The sequence below is a fragment of the Coturnix japonica genome, chromosome 23 (genome assembly GCF_001577835.2).
Source record: "Coturnix japonica isolate 7356 chromosome 23, Coturnix japonica 2.1, whole genome shotgun sequence".
NCBI lineage: Eukaryota > Metazoa > Chordata > Aves > Galliformes > Phasianidae > Coturnix > Coturnix japonica.
In genome coordinates this window covers 4,947,694-4,966,674 of record NC_029538.1, presented here as the reverse complement: position 1 = coordinate 4,966,674, position 18,981 = coordinate 4,947,694, and the positions used below count along the sequence as shown (strand labels likewise).

Here is an 18,981-nt window from a genome sequence, read left to right as displayed (position 1 = left end):
GAAAGTCACTTTATGTTTTATTCTGTTCCAGCAAGAAAGTTTGCCTCTGACTTCACAGCATGGGAACTCAAACATTCTTCCACCACAGAGAGGAGGAACAAAAGGAGGAGAGGCAGCAGAGGTTGCAGATGACCTCCATGACGAGCAAGAAAAGGTTCAAAACCAGGTAAGGCCCAGAGTTAGGGATGGTCTGAGTAAATCTGGTCCACATGGGACTTTCTGAAGGACTCCACTCAGTTTTGAACGCTTAAAGCTTTGTTGAATGTTTAATTTATGAAATTAAGGGCAATTGTCTGGGTTCTTTTTATGTGCATCTATCTCTGGAAGTGAGGAAGAAGAAACCTTCAGCCTTTCGGAGTTATCCTTAGCAGCTGCCCTTGCCTTGACCTCTGAAACAACACGGTAAGTCAGAAATCACTATAACAAAAACAAGTGTTGTGTCCAATATCACCCTTCTATGGGGGTCACAAGCTCCAACTCATTTCATTGGAAGCAAAAAGACCAGGTTCAATCAAGAGGTTTTTCTTTGAAAAACACCATCTGAAAATTCAGGAAACTAAATGATATTCCCTTGCTCCCTGTGATGCTGAGTAACATTACTCTTCTCACAAGCAAGAGCATAAGAGAAACCATATTTCATGGGAATAAATGGAAAATACAGATTCAAATTAACAAATAATGGTAACATAGAACTACCTCCTCTTTTGTAGAAAATCTTGGCACTGGTCCTGCTGTCCATCCTTCTGCAATGGTTGGACAACACAAGTAGTTAGTAATATCTTTCCTCTCTTTAGCTCTTCTGCCAGCTCTCCACATGTCATTAGAACTGATTAATAGCAGATCCCCTTTATGTGCCATTGAAGCATTATAACCCATGGTATTACTGCTGGTTTCTGTGAGGCACAATTGCCTGACATCATACTACATATGACACACAAATTGATAATTCTATCCCTGACACTTGCTTGGATTTAGCAAAAATATATGTACTATAAAACAACAAAACAAAAAGATCAAAATAAAAGAATTATCCTAACTTTTGTCAGTTTTTGACATCCGCTGTTGCAGAAATTACAAGCTAAGAAGAGAAGCTGCCATCTTAGAGCTTGAGCAGAGGGGGCAGAAGAGAGTTTGTTTTGGGAACGAGATGGAAAAGTTGGAAGAGGAGGTTATTAAGAACTGCAGACTGCTGCGTGTGAGAGCCGACCGCAGAGCACTTCGGAGGAAGGTCAGATCAGATATCTCTATTGGTAGCAGAAATACCGAGAGGGTTATAATTTCCAAGACTATCATTCTGGAGAGGATACCACACCTAATCAGGTGATGGGACCACTTCAGTACTGTCAGCAATAAGGACAAGTCCTTGCATCTCTGCCACTGGAACATTATCACACAAATCCCTTATGTGAGGGAATTTGTGCAATTGGAAAACATTCTCTTTCCACTGCCTTTATTTAGTCTGTCCTTGTCACAGGCTGTAGAAAAGGCACAAAGGGAGAAGGAATACATTGAGCTGCGTTCGGGTCGAGCACCTATGTTCTGGATCCCCCTCAGAGTACATGCAGTCTGGGAGAGGATGGAAGTGACACTGACATGTACAGTCCTGGCTTCCCCACTGCCGCAGGTGACCTGGTATGTCAGTCAGCGCCAATAGCTCACGTTGCCAGCATGGCTAAAAAGTCTGTGTGCGAGTCAGGAGGCAACCAGAGCAGTAACATCTGTGTCTTGACAGAGGAAAGGGAGAGCTTGACAGACCACGGAGTTTCAGTTAAGATCCCTTCTCCAATTCCACTATTTGGATCAGTGCATGCAAACTTAGAATGGATTCTAGGGTTAGCTGCAAGGCTGCTTCAGATTGATCTGGGCTGAAAACAGTAAAAAAGAGATGTGATCAGCTTTCTACTCATCTTCTGTGCCTCTGTGGTGTTAGAGGTGTCACCAGCTTTAAAAGGAAGTGTTGATCACATCAGTCAGTCTCTTCATCTCTTTCTCATATCACCTGTGTGTTCAACTAGGTATAAAAATGGAGTCCCCATTGACCTCCGTTTAGCCCCAGCAGGAAAATACAAGATCAAAAACAAGTTTGGGATGTTGACCTTGTGCATCAGCAGGTAAAGTGTTGCTCTTGTCTTTGAGGTTTACTTTACTTGAATAAGACTCTCCTGAAACATAATTTATTTATTTTTTTCCAGATGCTCCATGGAAGATTCTGCTGAATACAGTGTTGAAATTGAGAATCAGTACGGCAAGGCTTACTCGTTTGCTACAGTGCTCGTCAGGAGTAAGTAGAAAAGGTTCTTTTGCTTTTACAATTTTCAAGAAATGTGCAATGCAATCTCATGGAATCATAATTTCTCTGTTCGTACTTCCTATATACATATATGAACATAAATAGATCATAATTTTGCATCAAGAAGCCTGAATAGACTTAGACCTTCAGAACAGCAGACAACTGAACGCTTCCAGTGAGAGTCCAGGGAGCAGTTTAAATGGTAATAGATGAACAGGAGGTGACCAAGTTTGCTTGGGAGAACTCACAGGTCACAATGTGATGGGTGGCTCTGGCTGAACAACTTGCTGGAACTGCTCCTTTTATTGCTAAGTACCTGATTAAACCGTTCTTCCTTGCATTCTGAAAAGTAAATGTTGTTCCTTGTGACTGCAGGTGAAAGGCCCACACTTTTCCTTTTCCCTTCACCCTGTCCAATATTATCTTAGTAACATGATTCTTCTTTTTGCTATTTGCGTTTAACCTTCTGAAAATAGAGACTATTCCAAGGCATTAATCCTTCCTCCACTGGAAACATTCCTCATCCTGCAGGCAGGCCAATCACAGTTCTTCTCCCAGCCCCATGCTGCATGGAATGCCCTTGGTGCCAGGGTGAGGGTCTCTGGGCTCAGTGATTCACTCTTTGCTGGCTAAAATTAGCTGGAGAGCCGGGTCCAGAGAGTGGTGGTGAATGGAGCTGGATTCAGCTGGCAGCTGGTGCTATCAGTGGTGTTCCCTAGGGGTTGTTTTTGGGGTCGGCCCTGTTTAATATCTGTATTGATGATTTGAATGAGAGACGTGATGGCCTCAAATTGCACAGAGAGACTTGGGGCTTAGAGATAAGAGAGCACCTCAGTTTCATCTCGTTTCAATGCACTGGTTCCTAGATTCCAGCTCCAAATCATCTCATTTTGTGCTGTGATACCAACAGCTCTTGGGGTAACATTGGGTAGTGCAGGCAATGCCTCCAAAGAACCTACAGCTGCTTAAAGAGGGATTCTGTGGGAGACTCACTGCCCTCCAGATGAAGAACGACCTCTGTGTCATTAAACAAACTGATGTTTTACTGCATGATGACACTTTGAAGGTCACATTAAGAGCTGCTTTGAAGGAAAGGAGTGTCACTGTATGTATTTCAGGGGAAGATAAACACCAGAATGAGATTTCCTAAATGCATTTCCTTCTTGTCTTGTAGAATATTATGGAAAGGAGTCGGGATTTGATTCAGAAATATACAGGAGTAAGTAAATGTCAGTTATTGTTATTTCTTTGATTTTTGCCTCCTGAAGCAATGGAATTCTTTTCTAAGCTCTAACTTTTCCTGTCAGCCTGCCTGCATGGGAAAAGTGCAAGGCTCAGCTACCCTCTAAATACATGACAAAAAATATGCTACAAGCCAGAGGTCTCTGGGAAGTCTCTCTCATGCTGCATTTCATTTTTGTTTCATAGGATCCCTTATTGCCAGAGAGGCAGATTTTGCCTCCTCACTGAAACCACTATTTTCAAGAGAAAAGGAGCCTTTCACCCTTTCTTGTTACTTCACTTCTGATTTACTTGAACACCAACGAAATATTACCTGGTTCAGAGATGGTTTGTATGCAGTAGCTACGCTTATACACACAGCATACATATACATATATGACATTTGATTTCATAGCTGTAATCTAATGCTTATAGGAGAGGATTAAAATTGGGGATTCATGAGCTGCTCTCAGCTCTTCTCACAATAGAGATGTAATTATTTATTTGCATCCTCAGGTAGAACTGATAAAATATCAGAGCTAAAATATTTAGAGCATCCTGTTCCCTGCTGTGAAGAGTACCTCTGACTCATTAATTTCATTACTCTTTATTGCTTGGATTGCTCTTCAGGACAAAGGCCGTTCTTTTTGCTCTGTCGTTTGTGTGCGAAGAGAACAGAGAGAGATGGCAATAAAATAGGATCAGAGTCCATGAGTGTAACTGTGAGTTTATTATCAGGAGTGCCTTGCAGATTTCTTATCTAATCTTGCTGTTTTCATTTTGTTTCTCTTGGTTTTGGTCGTGAGTTTGTTGGTTGTATTTTATTTTATTGTTTCATTTGCAAATACATTGATCCTCACTCCAGCAGTTCAGGTGCATCTCCTTCGCCCTTTTCATGCTTTACAGGTGAGTTGCTGCAGAACTCAGAACGTCAGGAACTGAAGTATCAAGACCAGGAAGCTTCTCTGACAGTGCCATGTGCTTACAAAGAAGATGAGGGTTTCTACACAATCCGTGTCCCCTCGCTGGGTGGATGCAAAGAGCAAACGACTTATGTGTTTGTTCGAGGTAGTAACAGGATGCTGTCCTACTTAGAGTAAAAGCTTCTCTCCGAATACTTTGGCATAAGAGAATTCACTGCTACATTCTCAAGAAAGTGTGTCCCAATTTTGTGCTTTTTTGTTGTTACAATTAATGGAATGTCCAAACTCTACATTCAATTGTGATTAAGATGTAGAAAATGTGACTTGTATTACTGGGACATGCTTAAAATTAAGTTATTGAGTTGAGGTTTTGGTACAGAGAAGAAAAAAGTCTTAACCACAGTATCTTGGTGTTCCTGCAGATGCTGCAACAGAATCAGCCGGTGCACCTGGATCCCCCCTCAATGTGAAATGCCACGACATAAATAAAGATTGCTTGACTCTTTCTTGGATAGCACCCAGTCATAATGGAGGAAGCCCAATCCTTGGATATTTTATTGAAAGGTCTGTACTTCTATCTGTTAAAGAAACCTCATGATTGTTCCATTGGGAAACCACAAAGGAACTCTGTGGGATGCATTCCATTTCAGGTGTACTGCTGGGTCAGAGAACTGGGTCCCATGCAATGAAAAGCCTGTGAAAACCTGCAGATACCCTGTGCTGGGCCTTGCTAAAGGACAGGCCTATCAGTTCCGAGTGAAGGCTGTCAATAAAGCGGGGATCAGTCATCCTTCAAAAGCCAGTGATGCAGTTATAATATATGATCCCAGCAAGGCCAAGAGAGTGACAGGTGTGTACTAAAACTAGGAAAATTTGTTCCTTCAGTACAGAGTGAGGCTGCAGTACAGGCGAATGCAGCTTGTCCAGCTTCTGATCTCTATCTTTATCAACAATCTCCCAGCATTCTGACACAGCTCTGTATCTCCTGCTGGATAACACTGTCCTGTTTGATATTACAGTGATACCATATGATGAAGGCAGGATGATAGAAATTTCCAAGGATGACCTAGAAGGTAAGTTCAACCTACACTGAGCCATTCCCTCAGAACTGACTGTTAGGGAACAAGGAGATCAAAACCTACTTGTAAGCTGCACAAGGATCAGAAACTATCATAAAGAGTACAAACGTTTTGTAAAAATCTTGGTTTTCCTGTCCCCAAAATACTTAAGTCTCCTCCTTTATTCTGAAGGCTCTTATTTTACACCAGGAAAACATGATCTGTTTTAAAATAACATTGTTTTTCTGCTACACTATGCCTGAAGGCTGGATCAGGCCCTGAGCGCTGATGAAGCTGTAGGTGTCCCTGGTCATTGCAGGGAGTGGGATCAGATGGGCTCTGAATCGTACGATTCTGAAGTGTTCTGCTTCCCATAGGACACATTAAGATTCCCTTGCCACCCACCAATGTTCACACAAGTGAGGTCAGAGAAGATTATGTGGCTTTGGCCTGGGATGAACCAGATCCAAGAGGCAGAGAACCACTGCAATATTATGTGGAAAAGGTAAGAAAATAACATCAATAACATCACATAGAAAGGAAATTGCTGCTACTCCTGGACAGGAGTATTTATTTCTCAAGTGGCCTAAAGCACCTTTTTCCTTACAGTCGCTTGTGGGCAGCAACTCCTGGCAAATGGTTAATCTGGATATGCCAGTTAATTCCCCAAGATTTGCACTCTTTGATCTTGTTAAAGGAAAACAATACCGTTTCCGAGTGCGGTCTGTTAACAAGCATGGAATCAGTGAGCCATCCCTGCCCAGCCAACCCATCACTGCTGGAGCAAAACTGGGTAATTATTTCACTGCTATGTGCTACACTAATGATATGGAAAAGGAGATGTGCTACAAAACTGTGTGTTCCCCATCCCCACCCCATCTCCTTTAAACTTCATGTTATTTCATTACACAACTGTTGCTTTGATATCAGGAAACTTCTTAAAGCCTTAAATCCTCACTTAATTACTTCACAGTTTGTCAGTGCAGTAGAAATCTAACCAAGCCACAGTAGGGGAATTACATTTAATTAAGTAAGGGACAATGGAAGCCTGTGTTTAATCCAAGCATGCTTCCAGCACTTGGTTGCACATCAGTGTTGAAAGGAATGATACAACTGTGATTGCAGAAGAAGCCATCTTTTAAGGCCTTCAGATTAAACAGCAGTGCTTAGAGGCTGATTTGTTTTGGTTTCTTCCCAGGACTGACAAGACAGCAGTCCGAGATGCAAAGACTCACGTCCATGCATCCATTATGCAGAGTAGCTGTTTCTCCTACTATTTCATATATTCTCACATTAAAGCTGCCCTAGTGTTCATTAATACCGTCCTTTGATTCTCAAAAGCGAAGCAGGTCCCATGTCATAGAGGAGTCACGTGAGAGTCAATAGGAGTCTTGTTTCTCCTTTAATTCAGAGGTTACATGTGTGTAACTGCAGGAATCAATGGGCTGTCAGGGGAAGGAGCATGAGGAACTACAAGCCCAAATCCGAAACAGTCTGTAGGCAAGGACAGTGTTTATGGTAATTTTGCTCTAATTTGTACACAAAGCTCTGGGAAAGGTGAATAAATCAGTGAATTCACTTAATAAACACATTTGAATTTACATATTCTTTTAAATAAATAACTATTTTTCTGTTTTTATTTTTTCTTTTGTAGCTCCTTTACCACCACCATCTCAGGTTTTAGCTTTCAGAGACACCAAAACATCTGTTGTTTTGCAGTGGGATAAGTTAAAGAATGATCTGGAACCTCTGGGCTACTACATATATTGTCGGGAGACTGGGACAGAAGAATGGCAAACCGTCAATAATAAGCCTGTGATGTGCAATGAGTGAGTGCAGCTATTGTACTCCATTGAGACAGGGTGCCAGCTTTGATTCCTCTCTTTATGGATGGAGTCATATTTCAGTTAAAAAAAGAACTTCCTTCACTGAATACACAGGCATGCACGCAAACACCGTATCCTCTTTTAGCATTAAGCACTGCTCATCAGCAAACTGCCCAGTCGCGGTTTGATGTCTAAAGCTGGACTGACAGCAGCGTCTGTGTGTATCATCATAGGCTCTCAGTCAGCAGGAGATACACTGCACGGCATGACTGGTAGAGCCACATTCCTTTTTTTTGTTTGCTTTCCAGCAGAGTACATTGGTGTCACACACAGAGTACTCAGAAAATCTCTTAGTTGTGAGGGTCACACATCAACCTAGAAGTCCATTAGAAGTCCTATTTATTGTACAGGCACCCCTTGGAATCTGATCTATAATTATTGTCTGACCTATCAGTAACTATTTCATGTGACGCTTTAATTTGTAATGGCAAATAAGGATTTTGAAAAGAACAGTGTCTTATTAAAATATATTGCCATCTATTCAAAAGACCTTTCACCTGTTTTTTGAACAATCAACACAAATACAGTCATTTTTTCTCCTAGATTTACTGTTCCTGGGCTGAAGGCTGGAAAGGAGTATGTCTTCTGTGTGAAATCTGTTGGTGAGGCAGGACTGAGCGAGAGCTCACCAGAAACAGATCCTATCACTGTAAGGCCAGCAATAGGTAAGCAACAGACATGCACGTAAATCCCTCCAAGACCTATCTGCCATGCACAGATATTATTATACATCATGGCAATAATACTGAGAAGATAAGCAAAGCAACAGGGACCTGATTCTCTTGTATCCTGCTGCTTCTACTGTCAGTTATACTTGTAAAGGGTGGGCAATGTTAATTAGCATTTGATTCAGCAATATGCCACGTTTTTAGTACTCGTTTGGCACTGGTCAAAACCAAAGGGATCGTTTAAAATGTACTGTTGTCCTGGTACTTTGAAATCAGCAATGTGAATTACTCTGGAGAACTTGCAAAGACCTCCCCACCACGAGTCAGTGGCCAGCCCTCAGTGGTCACCTTTATATCAACCCATGGCTTCCATCTTTTGTAGCCAGCAAACTATAAAGCAACATGCATGAAATGCCCTGAAGCATGTCCATGACTTTTCCTGTGACATCTTAACAAGAATCTGGTCCCATCCAAATATTTTACACAGCAGAGTAATCCCTAGATCATAGAATCATTAATGTTGGAAAAGATTATCCATTCCAACCATCCTCCCACCAGAGGTATTACCCACTTAACCACGTTCCTAAGCACTACACCCACCCTTTCCAAACCTGCACTAACAGAGCTGCCTTTTGTCTCTCCCTCTGCTGCACAGCTCGCCCATCAGCACCACGTGGGTTTGTTCTGCTGAGCTGTGGGAAGGCCAGCATGACCATTGGCTGGAAACCCCCGAAGCGTAAAGGAGGAACAAAGATTCTGGGTTATTTCCTAGATCAACATGATGCATCTGAGCTAGACTGGCATGAAGTCAATATTCAGCCGATTCCTCAACGAGTCTACACGGTATTAATTTCAGACACAGTGCTGTCCTTTGTGTGCAGTGGGAACCATGGCTTTAACTTGGGATAAGGTGCTCTCTTCTATTTCCTCCAGTCCAGAACTTTCTTCATACTCCCATAAGATGACCACCATGCAAGGCCATGCTATTAATTTCTCTGCATTTCTGAACCCAAAGGTTTGCAACCTTGAGGAAGGCCACCTGTATGAATTCCGTGCGTGTGCAATGAACATGGCAGGTGTTGGGGAAGTATCTGAACCCAGTGACTTGTTCAGATGTGAGGAGTGGACAATGCCAGAACCAGGTACCTCTCGCAAAATGAACAGGCAGAAAAACACTTTCACATACACTAGTTATGTTCTCTCTCTTCAGTGACTCTGAGAACGATGTGTCAAATCTTTTACTGCCACCACCTGACAGAACACTCTTCCTTGAGCAGGTCCTCCTTATGATGTGAAGTTCACTGAAGTGAGAGACTCCTCCTTGATGCTGCACTGGCAAGCACCGCTGTACATAGGAGCGGGTCCAATTACAGGGTATTATGTAGACATGTGTGAAGAAGGGACAGAGGAATGGAAGCAAATAAACAAGCAGGCCACAGCCACCACTCATATGAAGGTTTGTACATGCACTCAGTATCCAAGTTTTGCTTTGAAATGCTTATTAATTCCCGTCACTGGTTCCTACAGGTTTCAGACCTAGACACAGGGAAGTGCTTTATTTTCCGAGTAAGAGCACTGAACAAGGCTGGAATTGGACCCCCTTCACTCCCCTCAGATCCTGTGGTGGCTAAAAGCAAGCCTGGTATGAAACTGAGCAATGAATGGCTGTGTCTGTACGTGCTATGTTGATTCCCATAAAAAAAACTGATTTATTAAATTTTAGCTACAAATTCCAGGGCAAGAAAAAGCCCCAGTCAAAATAACGCTTAGCAAACTAATCTGCCCAAATGAATTTACTCCAGCTGTACATTCCGGCTTTAACATCCAATGTCCAGAATCACAGAATCATTACAGTTGCATAAACTTCTAAGATGATCCAGTCCAACTCTCCACCTGCCACCAATACTGCTGACTAAACCACATCTCTAAGCACCACCTCCACCCTTTCCTTAAACTCTGCCAGGGATGGTGACCCCACTGCTTCCTAGGCGTCTCTGGAAGAATAAATTCTTCCTAATATCCAACCTGAGAAGATAAACCCTGATCTGTTTTTGTAAGTAATATTTTGGTTTGCTTTTTTCCCTTTCATTCTGTCATTCAGGCACAAATGAAATTGAACTGGGGGTGGATGAAGAAGGGTTCATTTATATGGCTTTTGAAGCTCCTGAAAAGAATGACTCCTCTGAATTTATCTGGTCAAAGGACTATGAAGGACCACCAGATGCTGACAGAGTTCAGACAGAAGAGAAAGGCAATAAGTGAGTAGATATCGTGCAGAGAGATTTGTACACTTGCTCCTCAGTCACATACAAATGACTGTAAGTGCTATATTTGATGCTGCAGATGTATCAACTGTGCTGTCTTCTTTTATTTAAAAAAAAAAAAAAATCACCAACATAATTTTTGAGTGAAAAATAACATGTTATTATTACCTTTATTTCTAAGATCTAAGCTTATACTGAAAGAACCATCAGAAAAGGATCTGGGGATATATTCAGTGGAGGTCACAGATGTAGATGATGATATCTCTGCCAGCTGCACTTTAACACAAGAAGGTAAAAACTTATAATTAAGAAGCACAAAAATCTCATGAGCCATAATTTTCTAATATTAGATGTCTAAAGGAAAGCTCCTCCCCAAATAATGGTGGCTGATGTCACTTACTGATAGTGGTGTCATTGGAAAGATGTTTCTCATTCCCTGACAAAAGACAGTTTCATTTTCAGGCTCCTAAGTTATGATGATCTTGGAAAGTCATTTTTCCATTAGAGTTCAGATTTCACACACACTGTCATAATTATCTAAAACTTCTCTACTGTATTTCCTGAGTTGATACAACCAACATTCTTTTCAGACAGGACTAAGAGTTACATCCACCACCTTCTCTAGTCCTTCCTGTTTGGAACGTTTTGTACTTATGTTCTTGACATAAATAAGGCTCACTGACAAGTTAAATCCAATTGCTATAATAATTTTGCTTTGGTCTAATCTAAACAATTTGTTACTTTTTGCATTTCAGATCTGGACAAGTTACTGAAACGTAGCCATGAAATCAGGAACCCATGTAAGTTGCATGAGTAATAAGCCACTTCCAGACATACAGATTTTGAAAGGGGAACACTGGCACAATCTGGGCTCAGCCAAATTCTGTGGCTTACATATGAATTCCAATTGGCAGTTCTCTTTGTTTTCCAGTAATAAAGCTGATATCTGGATGGAATGTTGATGTTCTGGAGAAAGGAGAAGTACGGCTGTGGCTGGAGGTTGAAAAGCTGTCACCAAATGCAGAGCTGCATTTGATCTTCAATGAGAAGGAGCTTACAAGCACACCAGTATGTTCTGGTATTTTTAATTCTGACTTATTTTCCCCTTCCTGAACAGGGATATAGACCAACTGGGCACATACCGCATTTTCTAAATTCCCATCAGACATTTTGGTGTGTGTCTCTGGGAGGCTCAGAGGCTTGGTTTCACACTGTGCCTAAACAGAAAGCCAGCTGTCTGACTCTCGAGCTGTACAGACCTAACATCAGGACAAAAATAGGAAATGGAAATGGAAAGTGGAAGGGAACTGAAAACAACCCAAAACAATTAAAAATGGGGGGAGGGGGGTGGAACAGCCAATAAAGAAAAATAAAGCAAGTAAAAAGCAGGGATTAAAAAAGGGATAGGAGTATACAAAGAATTTCAGAATTTCATTGAAATACTTTTTGTTGATTTTGTTTGTTGATGTTATTTTTCTCATTTTAAAGCAGTATGTAGTAAACATACTGTAGACCTTGTCCATTGTTAGAACTGAACTCCCTGCACTGCTGAACTAGAACAGAAATGCATGATTACGAAATGTTTGCCAGGTTCTTTGTAATGATGGTATGTGCCCAGAGCAAACAAGGCAGTAAGGAGTAATGATGGTATTTGCATGTGAGCGTCTGGCAGGTTTCGAGGTGTGTATAAAGGAGTCAGTAGCGCTTGCAAGGTGTCAGAGGGTGGAATATTATTTATCATTGCCCAAACATGCGATTACATGCCACAGATACGTAACTATGAGCACCACTTTCATTATACTAAAAATCACAGAGATCCTGGTAAGCCGAGAGGCCTGTAAGGCACAGCAAAAAAGAAGACGTATTACACGTTTGTAACAGAAACTGTCATGGAGGAAAGTTTTGCTCTGTGCAGTTCTATTATACCCAACCGCATAAACAAACAACAGATGAATCTCAGGATATAGAATATCAGAATGCACTGGTTCTTTGTACCCGTGAGATGAGGGAAATAGATAAGGACACATATAGAGAAGGATTATCTTATATCTGAGTGTAATATAAGTCACAATGTCAGGATCTAGTCTTGGAAAAACTACTGAATTTACTATATTTGCTTTGTTTTATGCAGACACATAAAATAAACTTTGTCAAAGGAAAAGGTCTGGTTGAACTGATAATCCAGAACTTCTGTGATGATGACAAAGGAGTGTACACAGCCCAGCTGCAGGATGGAAAAGCTAAAAATCAATTCACCCTTGTTCTTCTGGATGAAAGTAAGTGAAAATTCAGTACCAAATACAGACTGCTGGGCTGAGTGGAAACTGTTCTAGGCATGTAAGGACCCCAAGGACTTCTGACAGTTACAGTGACACACTGAGAATGTGCAGAACAAATTTTAGCACACATTTATAGCCACAGAATCATAGAATCATTGATATTGACAAAGATCTCCAAGATCATCTAGTCCAACCATAAAATTTCCACCAATACTGCCCACTAAATCCATGAATCATGTAAGAAATTATCAAAATTCCTCTTCTCTTTAGCATAAATTGAAGATTCTGATATTGTAAATAGGATCTCTGATAATAAAAACGATCTGAATCTGGAAAAAAAACTGAATGATAAGAAGATACCTATTTTAATGACAGTAATATTGCATATTGTGTCCAGTATAATCAAAAATGGTGGTACTAATCCATTTAAGGTTCTCAGTGGGGCATTAGAAATGAGAATGTATTCTGTAACCAGGATCTCTACAGAGATATATGAAGAAATTGTGGGATTTTGGTTTGTTTTTTTTTTTTTTTGACTTTGATTACTGCTCCCACAGGCTTTGCTAAAGTTGCAAAGGAAGCTGATGCAAAACGGAGAGAATGGAAGAAAAAGCAGGGTAAGAAAAGCAGCAGGTTAATGACTTGCCAGAACTGTACCAAAAGGATGGCAAACCTGAGCAAAGGCATTTCATCAAATGCTCTTAACATTTGTATCATCTTTACTATGTGTATTATTTATGTTGATTAATTCACTGACATTTTAAGATCCGATTCCTCAGTGAACACAAGACCTGTTGCCTTAGGACATTACAAAGCCAGCAATAACTGTGCGATGTAAACTGTGTTTCTGGTGCACATCAGGTGTGTGACTGGCCCTTCCAGGCAGCACTGCTGGGGCTCACCATGAGATGGAGGCACCCCAGTAGATCATTCTTGAGTTGTGGAGCAGCACAGCAAGATATTTATTTTCTTTTATAGGTCCATATTTTGTAGAGAATTTGAAATGGAAGGTTACTGAGAACTGTGAAGTGCTCCTCACCTGCAAGGTATGTACATCAATGCAGTGCAACTGCACAGTTTGAATTTCTTTAGCATTATGTTTTAGATGTGCATTGTAAGGTCTGGGAGCAAACAGTGCTCATTCCAATGGTTATCTGCAGACCGATGAAGGGTAAGAGACAGTAGAACTTGAACAGACCAGTATTCTACAAGCAATACTGTAGGACTGCTGTGATGCTTCACATTAGAAGAACATCTTTGCATTTGTAGGATCCTGACTTCTAAACCTTGACTTTAAATAGGCAACAAATCTGAGAAAGGACACCAGCTTCCAGTGGTACTTCAATAAGAAAGCCCGAGCAGATGGTGTGTTTGACGCACAGACTGGGATAGGAACTCTTCGTATTCAAAAGGTGAAAACTAGAAAAGTGATTTGGTGGCTTTGATAACTACACTAACTTGCAAAAAATAATTGTTGGCCTCATGCTTAACAGTCTGTATGTGTTTTGGGTGGTGCCAACTAAACAAAAGAGGAATTAACGTTATAGCCTGATGAATTAGAAACGAGATGTTTTTAACAGGGGCTAAAAGGGAAAGTGTGGGCTCTTCAGGTTTTCTGATCACGACAGGCTGCCTGTTCTGGAGACAAACCAGAAGAAAGAAAACCTCAGCTCTCTGCCTTTTTGTGCCCTGTTTCAATGGCATGCAAAAATTCTGCTGCGGGTTTTTATTTGTTTATTTATTTATAGTTTAACATTATATATTTGCAAATATATTTGCCAGATAACCAAAGCAGATGAGGGTCAATATAAAGCAGTTGTTTCAGATGACCGAGGAGAGGACGACACCCAACTTGATCTCATAAAAGGAAGTAGGAGAACTTAGTTTTTATATACATATGCATATGCATGGTGATCATTTTAAAAATCAAAAGTATTTCATGGCAGAGTGGGGTCAGAAAATGCGTTGTTTAAAAATAAAAATAAAAATCTCTCGCTCTCCAAAAGTTAAACAAAGCCCAGTAAACAGAACGTGTCTTCAGAGGGCTTTGTATACACTCCCTACTCTTTGTATCTGTCCATGCCAGAATTCATTTGATAATCCACAAACAAATTCTCAGCCCTGGAAGTTCAGCCAGTTCAAACCACCCAGGAAACAAATTTCTGTTTCCACTGTGCAACTCCACCTGTGGATGGAAATTCACAGCTGAACTACAACCACCGAATATCAGTTAAAGACAACATAAAGCACAAAATAAATGCCATGTTATTTCAGCTTCCTGCCTTAATTACACACTGAGTGCTAACAAAGACAGGAACATCTAAATGTAGTAAGAAATGACCAGCATCTAAACATAAATGAATCAATGGCAAAAATTCCATATCCAGTAAGCTTTACAGCAGAAAAACACAATGAATAACAGATAAACACATAAGAAAATTAAGTTGGTGGACTGAATGTGATTTGCTTAGTATTGTATTTATAGATACTTAGATATCATTATATCTTTGCAGCCTTTGAAGACCTTCTCAAGGAGCTGTGTAGGATCAGTGGTATGTCTTTTTCTCCTCAATAATAACAGCAGGGGAAGAGGGTGGGTGCCAGCATCAGAGCAAACAGTGCAGGAGCTGCCCCTGGATCCAGGTCAGTGTGTACTGTCTCAAGTAAAATACTGCCCTTTTAATATTACTGTGGTATTAGAAGCGCCTTTAAACTGCCAAGGGTGGTCAGTAAATGTGCTGAGGGACACAAAACCCTCTGCACTTACAAATTATTTCTGTGACCTGTATGTGCCAGCAGCCATCCTTGTCACATCATTCGCTATGTGAATCTGGGCAGGTTGTACTATTTCTGTCTGTGAGGTATGTATTATAGGTCTCCAGAAGAGATGACAACATTTTTCTGCTCTCTGCTGGCTAAAGGAGGAGCCTTCCAGAGGCAGAATACTGTCCAACATTCAACCAGTCTCATTCTCCAGTGAGAAATGTCAATAGGCTGCCTGGGGTTTTCTTTGCACAACATGTAAAATTGCACAGATGTTTTTGGATTCCCTCTTCAATTCCAGTCTTCCAATTATACCACCAGCTCTTTCTGCTTCACCTCTGAAAATTCAGCCTACTGACGAAGGCATCAAAATTTACACAGACGTGAAGTACTACACAGACTACATGAAAACAACCTGGTTTCACAAGTGAGTCCCCCATAGGCTTCTGAGGGTACTATTGCTTGTAACTGTTTAAAGTTAGCACTCCACTTTAGACAGGTCTGCTAAATTTTACTGAAATGAAATAATTTGTTTATTTAGGGAGAAGCGACTGGAAATTCGTGACAGACTGAAAGCTGGGAGCACAATGAATCAGATCTGGCTTCACATACTGAACCCAACAGATTCAGACAAAGGAAAATACATCCTGGAGTTATTTGATGGGAATGACTCTCACAAGCTGTCAGCCGACTTGTCTGGGCAAGGTAAGCTCAATCAATAACAGCATCACAGAAAATAACAGATCACCCTGAGCTGCTTTCCAAGATTCCTTCAGATCTCTGGCAGTGATTATTCTCTTTCATTTGAGCTGGAGCTACAGCTCTGTGAAAGCATCCTACTGAACTGACTTTTCCAAACCAAAGGATTTTTCCTCCTGAGGAAAGGAAGTACAAGGCTCCAGATATCCTTATAATAGATCCTTATGCCAAGATAAGAGTTAATAACACATAGCTTTGTGCAGCAATGCCTGTAATTCCAACATTGATGCATTATATTAAACCTGCTATGTCAAAAGAAATAAACAGCAATGTTCCCTAAAACCATTTCATTCCTTGCAGCCTTTGAGGATGCCCTGGCTGAGCACAGAAGGCTAAAGTAAGTTCCTGCCTAAATATTTGCACAGTCAAACTGATCTATTTTTAGTGTTGTATTTGGTACAATACCTAATAAGTAAAACCATTATAACTTTGTCTCTTCACTTGCAGAGAAGCAGCAATAGCAGAAAAGTGTAAGTAAATGTATTTCTTCTGCCAAACAAAACCAAGTGGTACGTTGATAAGTAAAACTAGGAGGTCATATTTGTTCATTCCCAGGTCGCGCCAGAGTTGTTCAAGGTCTGCCAGATGTAGCCACCATCATGGAGGATAAGGTAATGTTGAGTAACCACTCGCGTAGCTGGGCCTGGCACAGAGGTAGGGGAATGACTGATGTGCAGAACACTCCTGGTTTTAAATGCTCACTGTCATTTCTGGCACTTTATTACCAAGGATGTGAAAGTGACTCAAAGTCACTAATGTAAGAATTTTCTAGTTCCACAGACACTGCAAGAAACATTAATAACATTAAACTGAGGACCACTATTTCCAAGGATCCATAATTAGACAGCAAGTTCAATGTAACTGCAAAGTAATGAGAATAATCTTAAATGACACATACAGTTCAGGAACTGTCACTCTGATTTTAAGAAACACAGACCTAAGATAAAAGTATGTGTGCTATTTAATTAATACCATGAAGTTAATCTGTTCTAATCTGTTTAGAACAAAGATATTGTAGATAAGCAACTCCTGTGGACTTTTACTGATCCTGATTTTTAATTATTAACATCATCACATCATCTGAATTTCCTTGCTCATTGTGTCTTCATAATCTATCTCTACTATTTGTTTTACAATAGACCCTGTGTTTAACTTGCTGCATCTCTGGAGATCCTTACCCAGAAATCACTTGGTTCAAAAATGAGAAAATGATCGTATTTAAAGATCGTTACCGAATGGATGTGAAGGGGACAGTTGTCACAATTACCATAGAGAAAGTCTGCAATGAAGACACAGGAAAGTACAGCATCTATGTTAAGAACAAATATGGATCCGAAACTGGGCAGGTTACCGTCAGTGTCTATAGGCATGGGGAGATACCCGTAGGAATGGAAGAAAAGGAAGTCCCAAGTGAGACCATGAAAAGAAAGCCCAAATGAACCAGGCAACTATGTCAGTGAATTTAAAAGGAACTTAACTCCTTTGGATTCATTTGAATTTCTCCACCCTAAAATTCAGGCTCACACCTTTATCTCGGTTTCAGTAATATTGTAGTATTTTTGCTTTTTTGTTGCTAGAAAACAATCCTCATTTGTAAGTGTATGTGTGCACATGTACTCACTTGCATGCTCGTTTTACAGAGAATCTGCTTCCCTGTAAGACACGCTGTGTAGGAAATTAGTCAGAAGTTTCCTAAGTAGCCTGCAGGAATAAGGAATTTCCCAAAGTCATGAGAAGCAAGTTATACTGACCTCCTGCTAACTATTCTGGACTGAATGCTGCTGGGAGGAAGAGATTTGTTTATGTACATATGAATAAAGAAATATAATTCTTCTGTCAAACTGGCTCTGTGATTCTGAAAACACCAACAACAGAACAGATGGCAGTATGTATAAAAGAAATGTCTTCTGGAAGGTTGATTAACCAGAATTAGAGCACAAGTTTTCTCAGCCCAGAGCCTTGTATGCTCCCTGCTAATGAAAACCAGAAGAGAAATGGGCTTAAACATAAACATTTCTTCCACTTCGGGCATCTGGCTCTTTGTCTGCATTTTCTTTAAAATTACATTCTAAAAATAACTGAAATTGTAGGAAAAAGTTCAGCATTGTTCTTTCTGCTTAAATAGAAGAATTACTGATGGGTATAGAGTAATAAAAGTTAACTTAGGAAGGTCAGTGACCCCTGGGATATGGGCTCTATTTGAATTAAGCAATATAACTGCAAGATACATAATCTAGTGAATGCTTTCCAAAATCAATAATCATTCTTGCACGGACAGCAAGGAATATCACTCACTATCTCCGAGTGAGGAATTCTTGCTGTAACTGGTGAGAAGAAAAATAATGCATTCCATTTACTTCTTTAATCTTGGTCTCTAAGTAATGTTTCACATTTAATTTTACCTTTAATGTTCCTGCGTACAGTGGCTATTAGGAAAAAACAACAACAGCCCTACATTTAATACAGATTTAGATGCACTTTACTGACATCTACTGGATGAAATCATACCTGTTTCGCTCCATCATGACCTTCTCTGTCATCAAGAAATTGGAGTACCACAATTTTGGAAGAAGCAGTTGTGGCTTTTTACTGTACTGTTGTAGCACATACAGTGTATACTGTCCTATCACAGGATAGTAATTATCTCACATCTATAATTATGCTAATTATCTGAAGAAATCAACATTAGAACATTAGAACATCTGAAGAAAACACATTAAAAGTAGGAGTTGTGCACAAAAATAAAACTAATTAATCAAGGCAACACTTTGCAACGATTATGAATAATTATCTGAGTTCAGTGACCCATCAATAAACAGAACATCCCAAAAGAGTTGGTCAAGGTAGGACTCTGTAGAAAGCAGAATGAA

The 18,981-nt window shown here is 40.4% G+C and overlaps 2 protein-coding genes across 3 annotated transcripts in view; one reads left to right on the top strand and one right to left on the bottom strand.

Annotated features, from left to right (window-relative positions):
- Nucleotides 1–18,981, bottom strand: part of GRHL3 (grainyhead like transcription factor 3) — an 80,851-nt gene that overhangs the window by 58,467 nt on the left and 3,403 nt on the right. The window lies entirely within an intron of this gene.
- MYOM3 (myomesin 3) overlaps nt 1–18,981 on the top strand; it is a 20,970-nt gene extending 1,989 nt beyond the window's left edge. The window contains exons 2-37 of one of the 2 annotated variants that reach the window (XM_015883323.2): nt 32–166; nt 328–402; nt 1,069–1,228; nt 1,475–1,632; nt 2,016–2,111; nt 2,193–2,281; nt 3,465–3,509; nt 3,719–3,859; nt 4,418–4,579; nt 4,857–4,998; nt 5,085–5,284; nt 5,454–5,507; nt 5,870–5,997; nt 6,102–6,285; nt 7,147–7,321; nt 7,922–8,043; nt 8,702–8,889; nt 9,062–9,188; nt 9,324–9,502; nt 9,574–9,688; nt 10,148–10,304; nt 10,492–10,601; nt 11,066–11,110; nt 11,242–11,378; nt 12,442–12,586; nt 13,147–13,206; nt 13,568–13,635; nt 13,891–14,001; nt 14,372–14,459; nt 15,103–15,141; nt 15,674–15,779; nt 15,894–16,057; nt 16,412–16,448; nt 16,559–16,581; nt 16,667–16,722; nt 17,251–18,981. In XM_015883323.2, coding sequence (XP_015738809.1) covers nt 60–166; nt 328–402; nt 1,069–1,228; nt 1,475–1,632; nt 2,016–2,111; nt 2,193–2,281; nt 3,465–3,509; nt 3,719–3,859; nt 4,418–4,579; nt 4,857–4,998; nt 5,085–5,284; nt 5,454–5,507; nt 5,870–5,997; nt 6,102–6,285; nt 7,147–7,321; nt 7,922–8,043; nt 8,702–8,889; nt 9,062–9,188; nt 9,324–9,502; nt 9,574–9,688; nt 10,148–10,304; nt 10,492–10,601; nt 11,066–11,110; nt 11,242–11,378; nt 12,442–12,586; nt 13,147–13,206; nt 13,568–13,635; nt 13,891–14,001; nt 14,372–14,459; nt 15,103–15,141; nt 15,674–15,779; nt 15,894–16,057; nt 16,412–16,448; nt 16,559–16,581; nt 16,667–16,722; nt 17,251–17,550 — 4,293 coding nt within the window. In that variant the 5' untranslated portion in view covers nt 32–59 and the 3' untranslated portion in view covers nt 17,551–18,981. Of the gene's footprint in view, nt 1–31; nt 167–327; nt 403–1,068; nt 1,229–1,474; nt 1,633–2,015; nt 2,112–2,192; nt 2,282–3,464; nt 3,510–3,718; nt 3,860–4,417; nt 4,580–4,856; nt 4,999–5,084; nt 5,285–5,453; nt 5,508–5,869; nt 5,998–6,101; nt 6,286–7,146; nt 7,322–7,921; nt 8,044–8,701; nt 8,890–9,061; nt 9,189–9,323; nt 9,503–9,573; nt 9,689–10,147; nt 10,305–10,491; nt 10,602–11,065; nt 11,111–11,241; nt 11,379–12,441; nt 12,587–13,146; nt 13,207–13,567; nt 13,636–13,890; nt 14,002–14,371; nt 14,460–15,102; nt 15,142–15,673; nt 15,780–15,893; nt 16,058–16,411; nt 16,449–16,558; nt 16,582–16,666; nt 16,723–17,250 lie in introns of those variants that run through there. The other variant, XR_001559364.1, reaches the window with a different exon arrangement.